The sequence below is a fragment of the Anabrus simplex genome, chromosome X (assembly GCF_040414725.1).
Source record: "Anabrus simplex isolate iqAnaSimp1 chromosome X, ASM4041472v1, whole genome shotgun sequence".
Lineage (NCBI taxonomy): Eukaryota > Metazoa > Arthropoda > Insecta > Orthoptera > Tettigoniidae > Anabrus > Anabrus simplex.
In genome coordinates this window covers 189,229,808-189,256,639 of record NC_090279.1, presented here as the reverse complement: position 1 = coordinate 189,256,639, position 26,832 = coordinate 189,229,808, and the positions used below count along the sequence as shown (strand labels likewise).

General features: G+C 39.4%; 1 protein-coding gene across 3 annotated transcripts in view; it reads right to left on the bottom strand.

Moving 5' to 3' along the window:
* Nucleotides 1-26,490, bottom strand: part of LOC136886833 (2-methoxy-6-polyprenyl-1,4-benzoquinol methylase, mitochondrial) — a 39,577-nt gene extending 13,087 nt beyond the window's left edge. Inside the window, exons 1-4 of one of the 3 annotated variants that reach the window (XM_067159674.2) lie at nucleotides 26,282-26,490; nucleotides 26,043-26,192; nucleotides 25,525-25,870; nucleotides 5,588-5,874 (exon numbers count right to left, since the gene is read on the bottom strand). In XM_067159674.2, the coding sequence (XP_067015775.2) occupies nucleotides 5,637-5,874; nucleotides 25,525-25,870; nucleotides 26,043-26,192; nucleotides 26,282-26,471 (924 nt within the window). In that variant the 5' untranslated portion in view covers nucleotides 26,472-26,490 and the 3' untranslated portion in view covers nucleotides 5,588-5,636. Of the gene's footprint in view, nucleotides 1-5,587; nucleotides 5,875-5,933; nucleotides 7,080-25,524; nucleotides 25,871-26,042; nucleotides 26,193-26,281 lie in introns of those variants that run through there. The other 2 variants (XM_067159676.2, XM_067159675.2) reach the window with 2 other exon arrangements.
* Nucleotides 26,491-26,832: the final 342 nt, after the last annotated feature.

Below are 26,832 nucleotides of genomic sequence, written 5' to 3'. Positions count from 1 at the left end.
CACCCCTATTTTCCCCTCCGTTTCTCATCTTCTCCCTCTCACAGGTCAACCGTGTGATACACACACTCAGTCAACTGACAGCACAAGGAATGTTTTTCGATACCCATTGTGCATCCACAAAGTTTTCTCTTCTTTTAAGTTTCCTTCCTTTCCTTTACAGACTCCTTTACAACGGCTTACTAACAAGCTTACTCAAGACCTAATGTCAAGTTTGGTTTTTCATTTGGTTTTTCAAGGAGTTTTCTCACTCCTCGTATTAAAATTTTTAAATTTCTTTTTAAATTTCAAGTCCACTAATGTCAGCTGTAAATTATGTAAAATTTATATAAAGCAACAACAGTAACATTCCCACAATTTTTGAAGAAAGGAAGACTACTTTGTACAAACACGCCTAACTCGTAGACATAGATCTTATTTTGAACTTTAACATTGGCATATTTTTTGTGTGTTTTAGCATAACATTAAAACATTTTCAACCTCATTCTCACCATAAGTGTTTCAACTATACGTGTCAATTTTCACATTTACATTTTTTAGCTGATGTACTTTTCTTTTACTTTAGTTTAAGCTGCATTATGTTTGTATTGTCACAAGCTAGCTATAAAAACATTACGTACTGGAAGGCGGGATTCTTCTTTCAACCTTAGTTGAGTTAATGCCAATACCGAATCAAAACAATGATATTTATAAGTTGCAGATTTCCTGAAGCATTTCCTCGGTTAATACAGTTTGTTGTTTTACAGACTTTTGCTCAGATCTCAATCAACAGTTTTGAATTTAATCACAATTTCCACAATTCCATCATGTGTTGACACTTGTACACAGGAAAACTCTTTATAAAATTTCCTCTCAACTACTCCAACAGATCTAAGCCTAGAAAATCTACAGCTAATGAATACACACATTTCAACAGTAAGCCAATAAGCTATCAGTCTTGAAACAAACAAAATTAAAATTCTTAGTATTGTATAAAATCAAACTCAGGAAACTCAAATGTCAAAAATTACCAGTGGTTTGCCCCGGTGCGGCATGGTCTCATCAGTTGGATACCGCACCTTCCCAATACACTGGCCGGCTAGCACGCTGGTAGCGACACCACTGCAAGCTATACATGTGGTAAGTACAATGCAGTGCTGATGTGCTATGGGAGAATTGCATCTCCACTTGCTATATTGCCCTCCCGGACTAGCATGACCAAAATATGGCTTCTGATAAAATATAAAATTCAGGAAACTTTTGGTCATAAGAAATAGAAAGTTCAGGCATAAAACACACAAAATTAAAAATTTAGTAGTCTAAAAAATACAAATTTTATGTGTGAAATGTTATCTCAGAATAATTAATGATATCACTCTCTAATGACTCATTGGAAATACAGTGTTGGTTAAGCAAATGTTATGTGACTGGTAGCCCCTTCAGAGCACAGTGAAGCGAAAGTCACGAATCTCGCTGTACACATGAGGAAAACCCTTAGTGATGACTCTGACCACTGCCTTAATATGAAATACATTCTATAGTCTGAAAACACCTACAAATAAGTTAAAGAAGTTGCCTATGGTCTGTCAAAATAAAATGTACACACACTTTAACAGATGGTATCTGTGTTTGATTATCGCCAAATGTCTCACGGAGAAGTCTGACCAGGTATCCCTCGAGACCACACTTCTAAAAACTAGAGTACGGCTACGATACATTCATTACATCTTTGTAGTCTTAGAGCCATAGAAAGAAGAAGCTACAACAATTTCTACAATATTTACACAATCTCAACTCTATCATTCAATTCGCTATGAAGAAGTAAATGAACTAACTCACTTCTCTCAACATTCTCAAGTCATATAGGGAGAGATAGAAATACATAATAGGATGAACACAATGAGATGTCAGTGTGAAACAAAGGAGAAACAGAAAGAGGAGACACGACAAACTTTAAAACAAAACAAAAAGGACAAAGACAATCTTCACGTCTTCATACACTGCCGTCTTCAACCCCGATCCTTCTAGATCCACCTCTCCTCTGCCCCCGACGAGCTCGTTTCTGCTTCCCAGCTTCATCAGGAGGGCGGACATCAACGTTCATTGAGACGCCATCTTGAAAGACCTTGTTTTGACATGGACGGTGTAGGACAAGGAAAAAGCCAGATAAATACAAGAAGAGGGAAGAGAGAAAAAAAGATAAAGCTGAAGAGATAAATGTTAAAAGACCAGGCACACAGAACAAACAGAGGAGGAAAAGACCCCACCATATCTTGTACATACCTTCTCAGTTCTGTATTCATCTTCACTTTATATCTCTTCCCTTTTCTGGTGATTATTCTCCTTGTGGGTGGGGGCGGTAGAATAATACCTGAAATATTGCCTGTCTGTCGTAAGAGGTAAACTATAAGGGGCCCCAGGGGACCTTGAGTTGGGAGCGCATGCATTGGCTACCGTAGGGCCCTTAGCTGAGTCCCAGCATTACTTCCACTTACTTATGCCAGGCTTCTCACTTTCATCTATCCTATTGGACCTCCTTTGGTCAACTATTGTTCTTTTATTACTCAGCCTGCATTAGACCAGAGGCCTACGGAGTCTTCATGGCCCTCGTCTTCTTTTTTGATCGATACCTTCTTTTTCTAATTGTAGGATCCTCTCCGATTACTGTTAATGTAGGATGGTTGCTGAGTTGTACTTCCTCTTAAAACAGCAATCAACACCATCACTCTGGTGATTATTCAGCTTTCTTCTTATCCTATATTTCCAGCAAAAAGAGTGAAAATCAATCAAGATTCCCCCCCTCAGTGAGGATACCCGCACTCCTCATGAAGCTGGGAAGAGATTGATGTAGAATAACTAGGATTGATGAGGGAAGAGCCTATTTATTTGACGATGTGGAGATTATCCTTGTTTTTGTTTTTTCACGTTTGTCCCTGGTGATGATTATTGTTTTAAGAGGAAGTACAAGTAAGCAACCATCCTCTATATAACACTAATCAGAGAGAAAAAAATTGGAGGGATGCAACACTTCAAAATTAAAAGTATCGGCCAAGGAAAGACGATGGGCATGAAAATGAAAGACTCCCTAGGCCTCGAGTGCTCTAATACCATCGGGGTCGGAAAAGAACAAGAGTTGATCAAGGGAGGTCGGATAGGATAGATGAAAGTGAGGAGTCTGGAACAAGAAAGTGGAAGCAATGCCAGGACTCAGCTAAGGGCTCCGTAGTCACCAACCCACGCTCCCAAGTTAAGAGCCCCTGGTGCCACTTTTAGTCACCTCTTAACAACAGGCAGGGTATACCGCGGGTGTCATTTCACCACCCCCACCCACAGGATGTTGTTTTTCCCTGTCTCCTCTTTCTATTTCTCCATCCTCCCACTACGATCTCAGACTGCTCTTATTCTATTATGTGTTCCTTTTCATGTTCCTGTGTGTTTAGGGCTCAGAAACATGGACTATTGATGTATGCGATATGAGACATCTGGAGGCATAGGTGCGGTACTAAAGGAGGATGGAAAATATCTCATGGACAGCAAAGCTCACAAATGAAGAATTTTTTTAGAATAGGTGAGAAAATTTTTTTTTGTACAAGTTGCTTTTTGTCGCACTGACATGGAGAGGTTTTAAGGCAACGATGGGATAGGAAAGGACTAGGAGTGGAAAGGAAATGGCTGTGGCCTTAATTAAGATACAGCCCCAACATTTGCCCAGTGTGAAAATGGGAAACCATGGAAAATCATCTTCAAGGCTGCCGACATTGGGGTTCGAACCCACCATCTCCAGAAAGCAAGCTCATAGTTGCAGACCCCTAACCACGCGGCTAACTCACTCGGTTAGGTGAAAAAAATCTCTACTGCCAAATAACTGGCCATTTCCACGGGCACAATAGTTTTGTAGTTAATGTAACGGAAGGAATGATTCAAGGCAAGAGAGGAAGAGGAAGACCTAGACTGCAATACTCCAGACCGGGGCCTCTCAAACGCCCAAAATCTCACGCGTGCAAGCCGAGGCGCAGAGGTTCTGTTGTCCACAGTGCAGTCCTACTCAGCTCAGTTCAGATCAGCGTTATGTCTCGGGGTGACTCGGCTCAACTCTGCTCGGGTGGTGGAGCGCTGTGGAGCATGTGAGGAAAGGGAAGACAGGCGTACAGAAAGAAAGAGGCAACACTATTGCTCAAAATCCAGGAGTGGGGGTCTGCACTCTGGTCAACCTAGCCAAGCCATCTTTTGCACCTTGCGCCGCGCAATGCACCGGTGCAGGCACTCTGCGAGAGGCCCTACTCTAGACAGATCAGAGAAGATGTAGAAGCAGGGAGGAAATGGAGAGATTAACAGAGAACAGACAGAAATTGACAAGAAGAATTGCTGCCAACTAGCCTTTGGATTGAGAATTAAGAAGATATGGCTATATATGACTTGGTATGACACTTGTTTATTCCTTTCCAATACTTCCTTAACATTCTGATAACTAGAATGGCTGACCTCCACAAGGGATACACCATGAACCAAAAAAACCTCACATAGGTCACTATCTACAGAAAGCCTCTATCCCAACACAAAATAGAAATATGGAGTAACTAGAATACTAGTTCATCGAACAACTTTTATCAATGACGAGATCTGTCACCTGAACACAGCCCAAGTACCAGACAAAGGCCATATTCAAGAGAATGAGTGAACTCCTCTGTAACAGGGACTTCAATGTTAATCTCCGTCTCTTAATTCCACGTTAGCCGGACTGAGTGGCTCAGACTGTTCAGCCGCTGGCCTTCTGACCCCAACCTGGCAGGATCGATTCTGGTTCAGTCCGATGGTGTTTGAAGGTGCTCAAATACATCAGCCTCATGTCGGTAAATTTACTGGCACCTCGGGGTCTCCAAAAACTGTAAAAGTAGTTAGTGGGACATAAAGCCAATAAATAACATTATTTTTATTATTACTTACGTGTTATGTATTCTCCATCTTACTTTATGGTACTGAGACTTGGATCCTAACGGAGAACACCAGCAAAAAAACTTTGATTCTTTGAGATGTGGTGCTACCTCTGCTCAGAATATCATAGATTAACAGAATACAGAACACTGAGATACTCCAACACCTGAACAAAGACCTAGAGGTCATGGACAATATCAAAAAGAAACACTTGAGTAGTACGGTAATATCATTTGAAAGGAATATAGACTTCTTCAGCTTATCTTACAAGGTCAAACTGAAGAAAGGAACTGTAGGACTGAGCGAGTTGGTCGTGTGGTTAAGGTCGAGCAGCTATGAGTTTGAATTCGGGAGATAGTGGGTTCAAACCCCACTGTCAGCAGCATAAAGATGGTTTTCTGTGGTTTCCCATTTTCACAGCAGGCAAACACTGGGGCTGTACCTTAACTAAGACCACAGCAGCTTCCTTCCCACTCGTAGTCCTTTCCTATACTATCGTCGCCATAAGACCTGTATCGGTGCGATGTAGAGCCAATTGTTAAAAAAAACTTAAAAAGAAGGCAAATTGTGAAGAATTTAAATGTAACTGAGAAACACAATATGAGGGTATTAGCTATACCTGTATTACAGATCAACATTTTGTTTATAGGAAAAATGATCAATAATCTGACAGAAATTAAAACCATCAAACCCTGAACAGCTAGGGTTAATCTTCTACCCTTGAAGGTTCAACTTGCAAGAAGGATCTGAGCTTCACTGAACAGAGTCCAGACAGTCTTTGAACATGCACCTTCTGGCTCCACAAGTAAGAAAAAATTTCCAGCCCTCAGTGCAACTGCGGTGACACGGCGCAGACATTTCATCACGTGGTGAGCATGTCCATGTCCGAACTTCCAGAGAAGATGCCAAGAGCTGCATGTGGCAAGTGAAGAGGCAGTGAACTGGCTAAATACTCTGGACATTAAACTGTGAATGAAATTTACAATCTATTGATTCTTACATCTGATTGTTGGTATTTGAATTTAATTTACCAGAATATTGTTTTATTATTCATTTTCTACTCCTGTTATCTCCCTATGTCATATATATACAGGGTTATTCACCTAAGATGTTACATGGAAATAACGTCTAAACCATTAAAGATATCGATATTGTGTTTTTGATATTCATAAATGATACCAGGGGTTTGTAAAATAACATGCTACTTATGGTATTCTCATGGATTGATTAATAACCAAGATATTGATACTCTATATTTTTAAAGGGAACAACACAAATGCATACAGCTGGCCTAAAAGTTCGACTGCATACAAGTTCAAGTATGTAAGTATTTTCAAAATCGGACAGTTACTTTTTGAGATATCAATAAAAACCGCATTAGGGCTTTTGCTAGCCGTATCAGACAGCGTGCGGTCGGCCAAAGATGAACTGGCACGAAAGCTGTTTCCTGGCATTGTTTCCAGCCATAGAACAGATACCAGGCATGTACTGTAAACTATCGTACACATAATGTGATGTACCGTAACATATCCTGGGTGTGCAATGTTATTGTATGACTGGCGAACACACAATGGGGAAGGAAGATGAAAGGATTTTTATGTTCTGTCATGGATTTGCCTATCATACACACTTTGCAAACCTATCACATGTGTACAATATGCTTACACGCCTGGTATCCATTCGTGGCTGGAATCACACCCAGGAAACTGCTCACGTGTCAATATCTACTTGCCCAACTGCACGCTGCCTGATGCGGCATGCGAAACCGTGCATGCCGTTCTTATTGATAACTCAAAACATAACTGCCCGATTTTGAAAATACTTATGTGTTTGAACTTGTACACAGTCTTTTAGGCCAGCTGTATGAATTTGTGACGTTCCATTTAAAAATTGGAGTTCATATCAACATCTCAGTTATTAATCAACATATGAGAATATGTAGCACATTATTTTACTAGCATCAGAAGAGGGAGCAATAGAAAAGGACACAAAGACAATCTCCACGTCTTCATACACTTTAAAAAGACAGGCTCTCTCCTCATCAATTCCATTTCTTCTACATCCATTTCTTCTCAGCTCCCAACATGCTTGTTTCTATATCCCAGCTTAATCAAGCAGGCAGACTTCAACACTCATTGAGAGGGCATCTCTTTGGTCTTGATGTGGAAAGACTGGGGTAAGAAGAAAGCCGGATAAACACAGAATACAGAAGAGATAAAAAATAAAGATGTATACAGGTAGTGAAAAGCTAGGAACACAGGAAGAAACACAAAATGCACATCCTACATATCGGTGTGGATGGTAGAGACATCCAAATTATTGCCAACCTGTATTGGAATCAGACCGCATCAGTTAAGGTTGACGGCACAAACACCTGTGCTATTGAAATTAAGCAAGGCGTGAGGAAGGGTGTGTTCTATCTCCACTTCTCTTCAATATTTACTCTGAAAGGGTATTTTCTGAAGCACTAGAAGGAAAACAGGAAGGCATCGTTGTTAAGGGGGATCACAATAAATAATCTGCGATATGCAGATGATACTGTTCTGCTTGCAACAAGTGCTGAACCTCTGCAGACATTACTAAACTGTGTGGTTGAACACAGCGCTGCAGCAGGTCTGCGTTTAAACATGAAAAAGACCAAAGTAATGGTCATAAGTAAACATGTCATTCAACCTGTTAACTTGACTGAAGCTGGTACATCACTGGAGCAAGACCAACATTTTAAGTATCTCGGCACGTACTTGATTATAGCACGCAAACTTTTTCTTGAGCCCTAGTTTCCATTATGCACTATGGAGTTCAGGGCTCAAGAGAAGGTTCGCGTGCTACACAGATGGAACAATGCTGTTGAAATTATCTCCCGAATTGAACAGGCAAGGACTGCATTCAAAGAGAATGAGCAAACTTCTCTGTAACAGGGACTTTAAAGATCAATCTCCATCTCCGTTTACTTCGGTGTTATGTACTTTCTGTCTTATTTTATGGTGCCGAGAGAGAACACAAAAAAAAAAACTTCAAGCTTTTGAAATGTGGTGCTAATAACGCCTGCTCAGAATATCATGGGTTGACAGAATACATAACACTGAAGTACTCCAATGCCTGAACAAAGAGCTAGAGGTCAAACACAACATCAGAAAGAAGAATCTTGAGTACTTTGGCCATATCATTCAAAATGATAAATATAGACTCCTTCAGCTTATCTTACAAGTTAAAATTGAAGGAAGGAGAAGTAGGGGAAGAAGGAGAATATCTTGGCCACGGAATCTACAAGAATGGTATGGGATCTGAGTTGCTAACAACAAGAACCAGATCGCCTTGATGGCAGCCGACATCCCATGAGGATATGGTACAAGAAGAAGAAGAAGAAGTAGTACCACCATGTGAAAATAACTATATACCTTGGAAAGTACGTTACATGAACTTCATATAGATACCATCAGATGGGGTCTGAGTGCACAGGTCCGGACATGATCAATTGTCTGTTGAGCGTAACTGAGGAAACTGCTGCTGATGATGATGATGCTTTTTTGTTTAAAGGGGCCTAACATCGAGGTCATCAGCCCCTAATGGTACGAAATGAAATGACAACAAAAAGTTCAAAATCACCCACTGGCCAAAATAAAATAAAAATGTCATGAAGAATGAATGGATGGACATGAACCCAAAAAACAAAACAAAAAAGTGGATCCGACTCAAAAAAAGGTCATAAATAATAGTATTACTGACCAAGGGACCACTTATAAAGCACAATCATGAATCGAGGAGGCTTGATGTCTAAAGGGGCCCAAAATCCAAGTCTGAGGCCCCTCAGAATGGTATATGTCGAGAGTAAAGTAGAACTATGGTATTTGCCATGTTGGGGTACTAATCAAAAGTAGCAAAGACTCACGGTGTTCCACACAAGATGGTACTACTCACAATTATTGTACTTCGTACAGGTAACTTGGACCTATAGTGTTTCTCACACAATGGCATCACTCATAGCCAACGCAAACCAATGAGGTTCCTCACATAGCGAGTACTAATCACAGACAATGCAGACCCATGGTGTCGCTCATATAGAGGTACAACTCACAGGCAACGTCCAGACCCGCGGTGTTGCTCACATGGGTACGACGCACGGGTACTGGAAACCCTCAGGAGAACCAACTCTCTGCTGCTACTAATCACAAACCCATGTTGTACCTAATATAGTGGTACTACTCGCAAGTACAGGCAACCCATGGTGTTCCCTGCGTGATGGTACGAATCAAAAGTAGTTTCATGGTCCTAATTCAATCATCCCTTGGTCGCCCCTTTTAGTCGCCTCTCACGACAGGCAGGGGATACTGTGGATGTATTATTCGTCTGTGCCCCCCACACACAGGGGATAAAAAGAAGGGATCGTTAATTTGAAAAATGAAGTAACGGACGAAGAAAGGCAAGGGCCACAAAGGGCGTGAAAATGAAAGACTCCCTAGGCCTCGAATGCTCTAATACCGTTGGGGTCGGAAAAGAGTTGACCAAGGGAGGTCGGACAGGATAGACGAAAGTGAGGAGCCTGGCACAAGTAAGTGGAAGCAATGCCAAGACTCAGCTAAGGGCCCCGTGGTCGCCAATCCACACTCCCAAGTTGAGGGCCCCTGTTAGTCGCCTCTTACGACAGGCAGGGGATACCGCGGGTGTATTCTACATGTGCGACCCCCACCCCCGCAGGGGGTAATTGAGGAAACCAAAAGAGAACAGCTTTCGTACATCAAGATAGCCTTCCTTTGGGGCCGCAATACACGAGAATGTCATGCAAACCTACGGCAAGCATTAGGTGTTTATTTTAACCATTATTGTTTATTTTTTGTCTGTACTAACTTCCGATAAGCAAGTTCCATTAAGATTAAAAATTAAAAGATCTGCAGGAGCTTTTTTGTACCAGTTTCTAATTACAGTCTAGAAACCTGCATCCAAACCAATAGAAATATCAGCAAACTACAAGCAGTGGAAATTAAGTTCTTAAGAACTATAATTCAGAAAACAAGGAGGGACAAAATCATAAACTATGAGATACACTGCCATACACGTACCACAAATGCAGCTACAGCCTGCACAAATAACTTACTTTCACACAGACAATTGTACAGGCCGTCTCAAACGGTGACTATTGATGGTGTGGTCTTCTTACCCCTTAGTGAGGTATGTTTAACAAGCGAACACTTCCCATCATTGCACCTAACATACTACCTGTCAACTAAATTCTCCTGGGTTTCACATACAAGAGGTGGTTCGTCCCATGACCAAACAGATGGTGAGGGCCGTATGAACAATCTGATTGGTCTAAAACAGTGTCATTTACGTTGGCTAACTGCCATCATTCCATATCTTCCATGTGAACATGAATTACCTCATGCCTATGTACAGCTGCATTTTCCATTTTCCCCCAATTTATATGTGCTTTTATAGTTTACTTCATAGGTTAAGTATATTTATCTGAAAGAATAATTTCAGTTAAATTAAACTACTGTTTCCAAAGGAAGAAGAAGAAGCCAAACTACAACTACTGGACTGAAGCAGCAATAGCCAAGTTTTCATAAATGAATTCAACAAAAGAAAATGAAGAAAACAGCAAGGAATATAATACTTTTCTGCTGTCACTGAAGGCAGTAATTAGCTCCAAACACAATACCTATTTTTGTATTAAAACACACTTTGCAAACTGCATATGCTAGCAACTGATTCACATTTGTTTTGAAATGAACAAGACCAACAACATTTTGAGGACAGATCTGTTATGAAAACTACACCACAGTGATGACGGAAAATATAACACTAAATATGTTATTAATTCCCTTGGGAATGTACAATATTATATTTCAATTATACTTCAGCTGTTGTTGTTTTTGTTTGAGTCATCGGTTAACAGACTGGTTCGATGCAGCAATCCATGTGACCCTATCCTGTGCTAATCTTTTCATTTCTACATAACTACTACAGCCTATATCTGCAATAATCTGCTTGTCATATTCACAGCTTGGTTTACTCCTACCATTTTTACCACCTACTTACTTACTTACTTACTTACTTACTTACTTACTTACTTACTTACTTACTTACTTATCCGGCCTACAGTCCTTGAAGGACCTGGGCCTTATCGATCTCTCATAACGGCCAGCCTTCTCCAGTTCAGTATTCCTAGCCTTCTCGAGTCTGCCTCTACATCGTCCAGCCATCGTAATCTTGGTCGTCCCACTGAGCGGCTTCTGTCGAGCTTGGTGACTAGCATCTTCCTTGGCACTCACTGTTCCTCCATTCGCTGCACATGTCCCAACCACCATAATCTTCTAATCTCTATACCTGCAGTTATTGACGGATTCTTATAGAGTTCATACAGCTCTTTGTTGGTCCTAATTCTCCAGCGATCCTTCTCGTATACTGCACCATATATCTTCCTCAACACTTTTCGTTCCCATGCATCCAAAGTATTTCTAATTTGTTGTGTATTTTACCACCTACACTTCCCTCAAAATCCAACTGAACAAGTGCTGGGAGTCTTAAGATGTGTCCTAGCATTCCAGCACAGTGGTTCCCAACCTTTTGTGGCCCATCTCCCCTTTCTGGAGGTTGACTAACACCCATCGCCCCCTTTTCATTTTCATTGTATGCCTAATTTTAATATGAAGTAAAGTGTAATAAAGCAGTTTTATTATTTTAAACAATTTTATTACCGTATACAAAAACAACCAAAGCAGTTTCATTCAGTCACTCTTAAATAAAATTGAAAAAATTAAAATGTACATTTTTTACAGATTTTTGAAGAAAAAAGAAGTGAAATAATTAACTAAGATCATTGACGTACATTTAAAAAACATGAGTACGTTTTCATTTTTAAATTGGAATCTGGAAAAATTGAGAAAGTTGAGTTAAAATGTGAAAAAATAAATGAAAGTTTTGTTATTAAAAAACAATTGTCTTTTATGACTCAGTTCAATATGGAACATAATGAAATTCTTATCTTTTCAATGGCTGCCTTGTGCTTGGTGGATTTCAGTTAAAGCTGAAATATCCAGCTTTATGTTCATCACGTTCAGGTGCAAATCTCCTTTGAGGCAAATGTCCAACTTATTTCTTTGTTTTTTGAGGAGCTAGACAACAGAACTAAATCCTTCTTCAACTAAATATGTTGACGGGAACGAGATGAGAAGTGGTTCAGTTTTCCCTCCACAGTTGTGGGTGAGTGTCCATAAGTTTCACCCACGCTAACTCGTAACCGCTCTGCTTGAAAATGATTTTCGCCTCAGTCAAATTTCAGATCCAGAAAGAGTTATCAAGCTTATCCACAGTTTGAAACGACAATGGATGTAGAATCCAATCCGGAATTTATAACTTGGTCAAATCTTCAAATCATGATTCCATGTCAGTTTTTAACTGGTCATGGTGATCATTAAAAATTAGGATTTTGTCTTCTGGGAGTTCAGGAGTCTCATTATCTAACACTGAACACTTTTTAAGGGTCGGAAACTGAATCAGCTTTTTACGACCAATATTTACCTTGTGAATATCAAACTTGGCAATGAATGATGAAATAATTGCTTTGGCCTTGATAAGGTTCATCATGTTTCCTTGAAGCCTTATATTGACTTTGTTCATTTTTTCAAAAATATCTGTAAGGTACGCAAGTTCCAACTTGCATTGCTTCAAATTCTCACTTAAAACAGGATCAGACATGTTGAGAAACTCGGTAACCGTGTCAAATAATTCGAAGAAATGGCACAAACAGTTTCCTTTGGAAAGCCACTTCTTGGCTGTATGTAGAAGCCAGAGTTCGAATTCCTCATCATTTTCATGCCAAAGTTGTCGGAACACGTGGTCATTGAGGGAATTAGCTTTGATATTGTTGACACCAGTAACAACCAGATGTAGGGTTTCATGCAGGACACCATTCAATTTTATTGCAGCGAAGTGTTGACGATGAATCACACAGTAAACAGCGATGACCTCTGGCACTTCTTTCTTCAGGTGGACTAGAAACCCAGCATGACGACCTGACATGGCAGGAGCACCGTCAGTTGCGCTAACGCTCACATTTGTTAAGGGAATCCCTTTAACCTCAAAATAATATTTCACCTCTTTAAAAATCAATGATCCCTTTGTATCAGTAACCTTTTTTTGCTATTTTTTTAAGTTGCACCAACACAGATAGGTCTTATGGCGACGATGGGACAGGGAAGGGCTAGGAGTGGGAAGGAAGTGGCCGTGGCCCTAATTAAGGTACAGCCCCAGCATTTGCCTGGTGTGAAAATGGGAAACCATGGAAAACCATCTTCAGGGCTGCCAACAGTGGGGTTCGAACCTACTATCTCCCGAATACTGGATACTGGCCACACTTAAGCGACTGCAGCTATCGAGCTCGGTGTACCAGTGACCAAAGTTCTAGCAAGCAACATTTCCTTGGTAATTTCCTTTTGATCATTGATAAACCTCACATAAGCTAATAAAATTGCTTTATTACCAATTATAGTTGATTCATCAATCTGCAATGCAAATTTACTTTTTTCAAGAAATTGGTTGAGTTTGGATTCAACGTCCCTGGCCATTTCGTCAATTCGCTTGGAAACAGTACTGTTGTTCAAAGGAACCAATTGACTTATCTTATTACTAGGGCCCTCACCTAGCATGATTTCAACAATTTTTTGGTAGCTGGTAAAACAAGAGTTTTCACCAATTGTGTAAGGTTTACCACATTTAGCGATCAATAAAGACACCTCCATAAGAAGCAAGAAGACCTTTGTCTAGATCGCTTGCTCGGTTTTTTTAATAATTCACTCACAATGGGCCGTTTATCAGCTTTAGCTTTGAGGTGTTCACAAAAACTAAGCTCTTTACTCACTTTATCACTGTGTACTTTTGATAAATGATCTTTCATTCGCGAAGGCTTCATGGCTTCATTACTAGTAAATGTTTTATTGCACAAAAGACAATGTGGAAACTGCACGTTTTGCGGTGAAGCGATAAAACTGAATTTTAAATACTCAGCTGAGTATTGACGAGACTACTACTCTTTTGAATCCATTGTCCATGAACTTCTACACTTCAAAACAAATGCACAAAAACAGAAAAGACACACACAAAATCTGATGGTGAGGCACACAAAGGCTAGTTAAGACTGATAACGAATGTAGATCAATGGCAAGTGTATTGTGACGGCAGGAGGGGGGAGGGGTTGAGTCACCAGTCCGCCGCGCTGAGCTACAATAGATGGGAGTGTGGAGAGGGGTAAGTGCAGTGAGCTCACTGGCTGAAAATAGCCAGTGATTCGTGCTACCCGGCAACTTCTACTGAACAGTACTATTTTCATTTTCCCCCTTTGAATACTCATCGCCCCCAAATTGCCTCCCTGATAACCCAAATCACCCTCTTGGGGGCGATCGCCCCCAGATTGGGAACCACTGTTCCAGTTCTTCTTTCCATCAAATTTAACCAAATCATTCCCCTCTCACCACTTTGATTCAGTACCTCTTCATTTGTGATTCAATCTATCAATCTCTCCTTCAGCATTCTTCTAGAATGCCACATTTCAAAAGCTTTTCTATTCTCTTTCTTTCTGAGCTAGTTATCATCCACATTTCACTTCCATACAATACTCCATACGAAAGTCTTCAAAAACATCCAACTGTTTTGTCCACTTCATTGCAATTCAAGATGGTGTTGCTTTCTTCACTCAATAATAACAACAACAACAATAATAATAATAATAATAATAATAATAATAATAATAATAATAATAATAATAATAATAATCGTATGGCCTAAGCTACTGTGTGCAGACATTTCAATTTGATGCCATCTGGCTGTCTGCTTGTCAATTTCGACGTTCCATTTTACTCTAGGCCTACTAGATAGCAGCAGAGTGAAGCGAAACTCTCTTGGGCGTCTATGGCTAAGATTTAATGAATTTTGTCTGGTAAACACAAAATGTGTCACCAGAGATCTTTTACATGCCGACATCGTATGACATAGTGTGTTGAATGGACTTTTGTCTGCTGTTCAAAAATCCGACTACCTCTGCCGGGTTTGAACCCACTATTTTGGGATCCGGAGGCCGACACACTGACAATGATCCACAGAGGCAGCTATAATAATAATAATAATAATAATAATAATAATAATAATAATAATAATAATAATAATAATAATAATAATAATAATAATGCAACTTTCTATTTTCCACAGAAGGGAATTTGAACTTTACCTCGGTTATCGATACATTACCAGCTAAATCTTCTGTCAAACATTTACTAAAAACATCTTTAAAATGCTGAGGAATAATGAATCAAATGGAGGTAAAAGTTTTGTACAATATAATGGCCTTATTTAGTATTTTCACAAGGACATGCGAAGGAAATACTTGTGTTGCGAAGAAAGGCAGATCTGTCACTCAAGGTGTACAATGAATTTCAATGTAGTAGGAGAAATCTAAATACAAATGATGGGTCAAAAGTTATTCCATCTATTTTTTTTTTTTTTTTTTTCCAGATATATAGGCAGATCACAAACTGTTATTTGTCACGTGGAAGCTATGCAGGCATAGTGTGTATTCGCAACAACAGATGGCTCTGTGATTGCTGGTAGTAGCACAGAGAGTACTGTGAAATCAGTTGTGTGGCGAGCGTCGTGTGAGATGGAAGTAACCCGTGTTGAGCAGTGCGTATATATGAAAATAGCCTTTCTCCAGCGGAAAAATGCAAGAGAACATCACAGTGAATTCGTGGAAGCCGTTGGGAATAATGCCTTCCAATACCGTACAGTAGGATGGTGGGTAGGGAAATTTCAGCAAGAAAGTGTAGCAACCGGTGATCATCAACACTTGGGATGACCTGTCAGTGTGAGGACCGGCATGGCACATGCCGTCATCAAGCAGCTCCTGGAGGAAGACAGGCGATGGACGCTACGGGAGTTTGAGAGGGCAAGTGGCATTGAGAAACGGACAGAGCTGCAACTGCACAAAATCTCATCGCGGTTGCTTCTTCATGCATTGATGGAAGTTCGATGCTGGATGCCATATGCAACATACTCCAACCACCCTAGCACACTGGCAAAAGGACGGCGACCACTTCCTGTCACGAATAATTGCCACCTGTCAGCAATATCTTGTAGATGGTGCATTTCTCGATGCCATTTAACCACACGTCCTTGCTGAAATTTTTCTACCCACCATGTTACTGGACAGTATGGGAGGGCATTATTCCCAAGGGCTTCCACAAATTCACTGTGACATTCTCTCGCATTTCTCCCTGGAGAATGGATATTTTCATGTATGTGCGCTGCTTTGCTCTTGAAACTTCTCCTTTCCTTAAGTCCTTAATTACACCTCAAAAAAGAACAGAACAGAAAGTATTTTAAATTTTAGCATATAGTGACTAACTTAATAGGTTTTATTCACTTATGATTTGAAAATTATTCTATTTTTAAAGTGTTTATTAAATGACATAGTGTCAGTGAACAGTTTAGACACAAAGAAATATTTTAACGATTTCAAGATTTATGTATAATTTGTTTTGTTGAAGACTGTATTGTACAAATGTATCAAGTCCAAGGATTGAATCTGATGTTTTGGCACCGCTGAAGAAGAGAGTAGTAGCTCTCAAAACATGTACGGTAGATAATTATAATAAAATGTAAAGTACTGACAAGGCGGAATCGTGTTTCATAGAAAGTGAATAGTCAATACGGACAAGATTGAACCAACATGGTTAAAATAATCAATATTTGTTTACTGTCACACTAATACATCAAAGGTTTTCCACGACACAGGGCTGCTGACAGTGGGATACGAACCCACCGTTTCCCAAATGTACGCTTACAGGAACACGACCCTAACTGCACGGCCAACTCGCTTGGTAATCTTGAAATCTTCCTTTACCTTACATTTAAATGTGTACCAATAGGAAACGGAATAAAAGAAGATTAAAGATTATGTAAAAATATATTTGAATATTGCATTTTCTTGTATAAAATAACCTTGATCTTTTACATATTCTATGTACATAAAACAGAAAAAAATGAACATTACAGTAGTGGGCAGTAACTAAATGAGTATGAGCAAAATGGACATGAAAACAATGGCCAAAACGTTAATGGGCATGATAGTGATGGACAGAAAAGTTGTGGATGAAACTATGAAGTGGACAAATTATATGCTAACGAGAGACATTTTGCATCATCATAGGTGTTAGATGTATGGCTTTTCAGGCGTTTGCTCTATTAACCAGCATTTCGTCTTAGGTCTGACACTAGGCTCGTCAGAGTGGGATGTGTCAGACCCTACCCACTGATGCTGGGGTGTATGCAGGTAAACTTATCAGAAGCCTATTTATGAGGCACAGTCTGATAACTGCATACAGGAGATAAAACTCCACAATGGAATTAATGCCCGCCTAGCAACTCCAAATGGAAACTCTTCCATTGTGGAGTTTTATCTCCCGTATGCAGTTATCAGACTGTGCCTCATAAATAGGCTTCTGATAAGTTCACCTGCATACACCCCAGCATCAGTGGGTAGGGTTTGACACATCCCACTCTGACGAGTCTAGTGTCAGACCTAAGACGAAATGCTGGTTAATAGAGCGAACACCTGAAAAGCCATACATCTAATTTTGATCTGATTTTTGATATGCTCTATTGGTGGAAAAATATCTTAATTACCTCCATGGGAATTTAGAGTTTCCATTCATCATTGGTGTTGTAGTGTGTTGCGTAAGCAACGGAATAATATTTATAGATAATAATCTAATGACCTCAGCTAATGGATCTCCTGTAGTGGTGCCATTTAGGTAATCTGCATAACAATCATCATCATCACCAGTTTAATGAAAATTCTGCAGGCTAATTCGCCTTAATATTTTGTTCTTACTATATAATTTAAAAGACAGGTTACGACTAAGAAAGCCCTTTTGAAGTTGAGGTAGAAGTCTTCGGACAGCCCAGTATCACATCAAGGAATATTTCATTTACAGTCTGCTTCCTGGCAGTGAAGATGAAATTTAAATACTTTCATTTTAGTCAAAAAAAAAAAAAGTACAATATATAGTAATCTACAAATCTACACAGCTGAAAAATATATTGAACGCAGTAAGAGCAATGGCACTACCCTTTTGAAATGTTGCTTTCATTTTATTGTTATTATTATTGTTCCGGGGTATTTGTGGATCGCAGAGGTGAAAGAAGGTGTCGGGATGAATGGGTCTAACTACAATGTCAAGAATAGAATTTAAAACTTAAAGTGAAGGTTATATTTTTAGAACTTCACATATGACAAGATTTTATGACAATATTGCAGGTACAAGTAGCAATCATTGAACAATATAGGGAAAATTCCCAGATGAGTTGTTTTAACAGATTATGGGCTTCAGGCCCTCGCTTCACTTTTCCTGAGCTCCCAGCTCAAATTTACAAAGAACACAAATTTACTCAAGGGCAGAAATACCGCAATACATGGAGCACTTGCTCCCTAAATAACAATGTCAGGCCTCCCAGAGGCACTTTTACAACACCTGAAAAAGAGCTAACGTGCTCTCAGTTTTCCAAGTCTACTTAAGGCAACATAGCATGAGCCTCTAATAATCTCTGGCCTTACCAGGCACTATTTAAAAAATGTGTCTGTTAGGTCATCAGCCCAGAGGCTGGTTGGATCCTCAAATAGCACCACTAAAGGTTATGCTGTTATAAGGAAACCCCAAAAACCAATGACAGCACCAAAATGAGGCGTACTAGGCAAGATGAGGAGTGAGGTAGTTTGCCATTGCTTTCCTCACTGGGTCAGAAAGTACTATCGCAGCACGACTGACCCTACGAGCAGCACCTTTCGTAACACTCAGACGCACCAGTCGTGCTCTGAATGTCATTACTCAGCACTACCTATACCCCAGCAGCTTCCATATTGTCACAGCCATGGATGTTGACTGGGACTTCGGTGGAAGCTACACTTTACTCTAGCCTGTGCCAAGAGATGGATGCAAAAGTACTGTATCCATCAAGAAATGACAGCAGGCAGATTTAAAAAATAGAAAACTTATTACACAGAGGTATCTAGTACCCAACCTACAAGGCCTTAGTGAAAAAGAACAGGTTAAATAAACGGCCCGAGTACAATTTGAATGGAGTCGAAGACTGAGCTCCAAAAACAAATTTAAGACCTATAGGGCGCTTGGCTGACGAAACAGAGGCTATTCCCAAACTACTGAGGTAGCACGCATGGAAATAACTTTAATACATTGCAGAAACAAAAGCGTGGCACCTCAAACCAAGATGAAGGGGAGCTCGAGAGGGTACATCACACTCTATCCCCGATTTACAGTTGAAGATTTTATGAAGTTTTTACATTAGCCGGCAGAAGTTACATTTCCAGAAAGTAGGTTACATAGTTAATGATATGGATCTTTCCCGCGAGTTAAACTGCGGAGCTAGCAAGAAAGAAAGAAAGATGTTATGTGGCCATTACCTGGTAGAAGTTCTAGCAGCAAGATGACGATCAATTGGCCAAGAGACGTGAAAATCCGCGGTTTATAAACCCTCGGGGAAAGTTTGAGATCATTCAAGATTAAACTAGCCACACCCTCTCAATTTTATTGGTTAATTTAAAAGTTACACTCAAAATCGACGAAGAAGACTGTCATTGGTAGAAAATTAATTACAGAAATTATGGATTGGCTAGATTCAAAACTGGCGGAAATAAAAAGGAAATATTGCCAACCCAAAAATAAATGAACATCAATCAATACAAAAAATTATGAATACAAAACTTCTTTGAATCAAAAGTTCTTTCCTCTGCACCAGGGTGCATGATCATAGTTTTTAGCAGTGACATCTATGGAAGAATGTCCAAACTTCTTGATGAATGACAAACGAAACAAGTAGAAATACAGTCAGTTCAGGAAACTTCACAATGACAAAATTATATCATATTTTAGTGGTGACATCTTCTGAGTAAATTTATAAGTTTGTCTAGTTTCAATTTCACTGTTTCGCCAGTAGAGGGGTTCTTTTAGGCGCTGGATTTAAATGTGCGGCGTTGGGGTGTACCTCCGGGTACAATTATTATCATTATTATTCTTATTATTTACACTGGGGAACAAAAAAAATATTTTTTGGAGGGTGTATTTGCACTGCTGATTCTTAAACTCCTGTCCATTTTGTTCTAGCAGCTCTAGGTTTTTAGATATTATTATTTTTCTTTTTACAATTTGTTTTACGTCGCACCAACACAGATTGGTCTTAAGGCGACGATGGGGTAGGAAAGGGCTAGGAGTGGGAGGGAAGCGGCCGTGGCCTTAATTAAGGTACAGCCCCAACATTTGCCTGGAGTGAAAATGGGAAACCATGGAAAACCATTTTCAGAGCTGCCGACAGTGGGGTTCAAACCCACTATCTCCCGGATGCAAGCTCACAGCTGCACGCCCCTAACCGCATGGCCAACTCGCCTGGTTTTAGATTTGTTAATTTTGTGATAATGTATTAATTTAATTTATTTCCCACCAACATTCGTTTATTGTTTCTACACATTATACATCTGCATGTGTAAATTACATGTCTGGAATGTTTTCCTTCTTTGTAGATACATAAATAGCTTCATCAGGAAGAAAATTAATTAACCCTGATTTTTAAAAAAATTTTTTTTGTTACATTTGGGGAGTACACATCCTCTCAGTGGGGACAAGTTATAACGGACTTTGTAAAAAGAGGCTATTTTGCTTACTTCAAACTGAAACTGGGGAAACAAGTTAAGTCATAGAAACCATATTTCATGTGTAAAATGTGTACAGAGCACCTGCAACAGTGGGCAAAGGAAGAGCATTAAATTTGGCATTCTGGTGGTATGGCGCGAAGAGAGCAACCACATTTATGTTTAGTAAATATATAGGGCATCAATGGGAAAAAGCGGAGTCAGTCTTCGAGATGCCCTAGTGCATATTCAGAAGAGATACAGTGTCCAACTTACTGTAGCCTAACCGAGCATTGTGAAGCGACAGATGAATCGAATAGTAAGACAGAAGGTTGTGATGGACAACGTAATAGTGGTTATCAAAGGACCTTCTTCAAAAAGTTTCAGTCAGACTGAAAACTGCCTCTGTGGATCAGTCGTAGAGTGTCGGCCTCCGGATCCCAAGATAGTGGGTTCAAACCCGGCAGAGGTAGTCGGATTTTTGAAGGGCGGAAAAAAGTCCATTCGACACTCCATGTCGTACGATGTCGGCATGTAAAAGATCTCTGGTGATACATTTGGTATTTACCCGACAAAATTAATTAAATCTCAGCCATAGACACCCAAGAGAGATCCGGTTTACTCTGTCTGCCATCTAGTGGTCCTAGCGTAAAACGGAACGTCGAAATTGACGACCAGACAGACAGATAGCGTCAAATCGAAATGTCTGCACACTGTAGCTGAGGCCATACGATTATTATTATTATTATTATTAGTCAGACTGAATTCAATGATCTCATTAGCGAACAAGAAATGGATAACAACTAACTTAAAATTAACCCTCGAGCGCTCGCGTTCTTTTTCATCACCCGAGCCCTCACGTAGCGCACTGAGTGCTCCATTAAGTATGTTAACGTGTTTATCGAAGTTAAGTAAATTGAGAGCATATATTCTATGTTTTGTCGTTCATCAATTGATTCTTGAAATATTTTTTATAATATTAGTCTTTATTTTACCTCCTTGATTACATTACAATATAATATTGTTATCCTTACCTGGTAACTATGTACAAATTCGTGAAGTTTACAATATATTTACGTCAATAATTTTGTGAAAAGCAGACAGTTCACTTGTTACACCCCGAGCTTCACCTTTCAGTCCTGGAAATATTTTGACAATATTTTTTTCTTTAGTCTTAGAGGAACCACTAGAACATTGTTTCTTCCATACACAAACTTTATATCTTCCTATGAAACAATCACTTTTGGCTAACACAACTTCACCAAAACTTTCATTACTTGTACCCGAGTCATAATTCTGTTCACTTTCTCAGTTATGCTCAATGAAAATTATTTCCTCATTTTCAATTTAAGAATTGTCTTCCCCATTTTCACAGTCATCTGCTTTGTCGAAATCAGGATCGTCATTCAGTAACCAGTTCAGCTGTGGACTTGACAGATATCTTGCAGCCCTAAATAAACGGAACGATTATTGGAGCCTCACGTAGAAATCAACAAACAGTCACGGAAAACTAACGCAAGACAATTCTAGTGAATATAGAAGTAATTTGTAAATAAAAATATACTTACATGATGACGCGCGTGGCGCACTGAGTGCGCCAGTTGTGACACGGTGAACTTAAAACGCAGTTTAATTCGCTTCTATTGGAGACATATTTATTTGACTTCCCATACAGATAGCTAAAACTGTACTGTAGGAATACCTAACAACACAGGTCAGCAGATTCTTGGTGTGACAGTGGACAGCGCGAGTGCTCGAGGGTCAAGAAACTTTGTTCCAAAAGTACTTGTTATCTTAATGAAGTGCTGGTGTTTCTTTGTGTATGTCATAATGTGAAAAGGAGAGCTGATATGCAAAAACTAATACCATTTTCAGAATCTATGAGCCAAGAACACCCCAAGGACTATGCAAAGTACTTAGAGGCGTGCATTTGCCTTCCTCTGTGCCCGTATTTCGTTCATTCCTTTCTGTCTTCAGACCAGGTTGTTCCAATGTTCTTGGTCAACTTACCATTTGTGAATTTTGGATCTGAAGATTACCTTGTTTTGGACATCTGCTGGTGCAATTATTGCCTGTTTCAAATCGGTTTTGATTTTGCCAATTCATGTCATTGTGTCTGTTTTAGCCTTACTCCTATTTTCATAGAATTTGACTATTTGTTTGGTAAGTCTGTCTGCATGCATTCTTTTAATATGTTCATAGAATCTTAGCCTGTGTTTTCCAATGTCACTCTGAATATTTGTGTACTGTTTGATTTCCTGCCTGCCTCTAAGTCTGTATTGTCCATTGGTGAGACTGGGCCTAGAATTTTTCTTCTTCTTTTTATTTTTATTATTATTATTATTATTATTATTATTATTATTAGCTGTGTGGTAAACCTTTACCTATGAGGGAGTAAAACACAGGTTAGGAATCTAACATGGTGCGACTCACATGACATCACAGCGCATCGCACAAGGCTGTCAAAGGAATTTAGGTCCGACTAATGACAAGACCTCTGGGTTGGATAGTGTCAAGACCATTGGCCTGGAGGTTCACAATGGGGGTCTGACGGCATTAGCACCAACGTTAGAGCCACAAAGCAGCCTGCAGTAACTCTAGTATCCCTTTAGTGGCTTTTAAGGTCTGTTACGTAGGCAGCAAACACATTTCCTACCCATGAACCAGCGTCTTCTTCACAGCTGTTATGTTGTTATGGAAGGTGAATGCTTCATCATGGTGTGAGAATACAATAGAATGGTAGGTGATTTTGTTATAATAAATTTTGAACACACAAGTTTTCATGTGCTAAAAGACAACCTGAAAATAATATTGTGAAATCGTCTTTTTTTTTTTTTTTTTTTTTGCTAGGGGCTTTACGTCGCACCGACACAGATAGGTCTTATGGCGACGAGTGAAATCATCTGTGAAAATCAATAATATATAAATGGCCTCGTATTTGCCCAATTTCTAAAAATTAAGTAAATTAATATGATTTTACAGCCCCACTATACAATATAAAAAAATCCAGGAGAAAAAAAATTTAATTAATTTGTCACTGAAGGGGTTAGAATGCATACGATTATATTTATGTCGACAATTTATTGAACATTCTACACACAACTGGGACTCTGAAATATCTGGATATTGATTCAATATATTCAAGCACTTTAGGCCCTTTCAATCGTGAAACCACCAGCGCATTACCCAGTGCGGCAGCAGGCATGCCAGTTGGTCCACCACACCCTCCCAGGTCGCCAGCAGCCAATGTGCTGCTGAGACACCACTGCAAGCCTCTTTTGTAGGACAATGCAGTGACAGTACATTAGAGGAGCTTTACACCTACACCTGTATAAATCTCTCTCTTTGGCTTTTATATAAAAAAAATTAAGTTCCCAGAGGGAAACTGGCACTGTACAATACATTCTGATAATATAGCCTAAATAAACGAAAACCAACATAATATGGTACCGGTACTCATATTTCTTCCTGCAAATGTGAAGTTTGGTCCTATTATTCCAAGTTTGACTGAAATGATAATGCAAAGCTCCGAGAATAAATCCGGTCAGCAATTATGAAAATTCACTTTTTCTGTTTGATCAATGTCTAACGGAACTCCTTTGGTTCTCTTTGTGTTCAGCCCTTCCTCTCTGCCCTGACATGGATTGAAAAATTCTAGAATAAAAACCAAGCAACTTCTTTTTAGGATGCTGTCTCACTACGAAGGTTGCCAATCCAATTGATTACGATTGTGAAAGAGCAGCTCGAAAGATTTCTATAGAAGTTTATCCATACCAGCGGCGGATTTCGTTAAGCCATGAATTTCTCCATCTCCTCAGAGATCATTATCTTTCAAGTTTCGCCTCGAAGTCCGGCTCCATGGCTAAATGGTTAGCGTGCTGGCCTTTGATCACAGAGGTCCCGGGTTCAATTCTCGTGGGTCGGGAATTTTAACCATAATTGGTTAATTCCCCTGGCACGGGGGCTGTGTAGTCTACATCATCATTTCATCCTCATCACGACGCGCAGGTCGCCAACGGGTGTCAAATCATAAGACCTGCATTTGGCGAGCCGGACTTGTCCTCGGACACTCCCGGCACTAAAAGCCATACACCATTTCATTTCATTTCATTTCTCCTCGATGATGAGTTGGAGTTCATATCATCCACTGAGGTCTTACACTTCCAGACCCTCCTAACTTGCTCCCAAACCAACGGTTTTGTTGCTAATCTTTAGTTCAACCAATCTGCACGATTATATATTTATTAACAATTTACTTAACATTCTACACAAAACTGGAATTTTGAGATATTTGGATATTGGTTCAATGTGTCAAAGGATTTTTAGGCCCTTTCAATAGTGAAACCAACGGCTCTTCACCCAGTGCGGTAGCGCCCATGCCACCCTCCCAAGACGCCACTGGTCTTGTCATTAACTGCACCTACATTGGCAGCCTTGTATAGTGTGTTATGACATCGTGCAAACCACAGCATGTTGGATTCCGATCCCCGATCCTCCCTTTTGGAACGCCAGTAGTAAAGTTTTATCTATTATGAGCCTTACTGGAAATATCACATTAATTTCAAAAAAGTATTTTCTAAACCACAGGAATATAAGGTAGTGCTGTTGCAGGACAGCCCCCAAATATTTAGCAATAAATATGCATCTACATGCCCTTCAACTACTATTGGATATGAAAGTGCAAGACTTTGTCCAAAAAAGGAGTACCTAGCTACTTACATAGGTCTCTGGCATTTGAGCACTTTTAAATGCCAAATGATTGTATGGGGATGATCAGCATTTCACCTCAGGTATACAATATATACCGTATGCCACTAAATGTCACTCTATAACATCACATTATTTCCACAGCTTCTTCCCTCTAAAAAGAGAGAATAAAGTTTGGCAAACAATATATTTTAAATTATTCCAACATAATATAAACTTACCACTGAAGGGTTTGATTATTCAACTGGCTAAATTCTAAACATAGAAATCTGCCACCAGGTTGAAGAACACGGTATGCTTCATCAAGAACTTTCTCAATGTGTGTAACATTTCTGATTCCAAATGCAATTGTAAATGCAGTGTATGAAGAGTCATCAACAGGTAATTTCTCTGCATCTCCTTTAAGCCATGATATTTGACTGCCTGACAATCCAAGTCTCTCTGCTCTAGCCTTTCCAACATCAAGCATGGCTTGATTTATGTCACATACCGTAACATGGCTTTCTTTATCAGTTGAATTAGGATATCCTAATTTAAGATATTTCAGATATCTGAATGCTATGTCACCTGCAGTAGAAGAACATTTTATCATCAGTTTAATAAAACAGACTGTCAAAAAGAAAAGAGAAATGCATAACAACAGATTAAAACATTAGTGATGTCATGTGATTTAATTTCTTATTTTTTCAAAAAAGTAGAGGATGAATTATCCATATTAGAAAAAATTGAGGATACAAACCAGTCCCGCCGGCAACATCTAACAATCTGGTTCCAGGTGTTGGACCTAACCTCTGAATAAAAATATCCTTCCATATCCGATGAATGCCGAAACTCATAGCATCATTCATAGTATCATAGGAATTAGCTACGGCTTCAAATACTTCATGCACTGTAAGTAAAAATAAAGTTGATAAATCGGGCATTAACCACACTAAAAATAAATTACGCTTATATATAAATGACAACATGTGACATAACCTTTATTTGCTTTTTCATTCTCATTCACTGTTTCGAAACCAAAATGTGTTTCTCCTACGGACGATATATTTTCTTTATCATTATTCTGAGTAAGAAAGCGTTTTACCAAACCAAAACCACGATGAGCTAAACTAGTTTTATACAAAATGTTACTATTTACACATCTTCCGAAATTCTTATATACCGCCATTTTTCTCACTGCATTCAAATCGTACACCTGCGTTTATTTTTTTAAGGAACGGCACGTTCGATCACTGTGAATGTACTACGTCCCTGGAGTTGTGTAATCAAAGACTTGGCAAATTATTCATATTTTTTTAATATTCAAATTCAATGAGACATGAATATGTATTTCCATTCCATTATGCCTTTGCTGGCGGGACCTAGTGTTTACAGTGCACTATGTCTTCTGGTATGGGCTAGAGCAATTTTGTTACTTTCATTGATCTGTCTCAGCTTTATCCTTGGCTTTGAAATAAAGGAAAGTGACTGAGGTATAAGTGATGCTAGTAATGCCATTCCTTCTGCAGCCAGTCCCTGCTATGAATGGC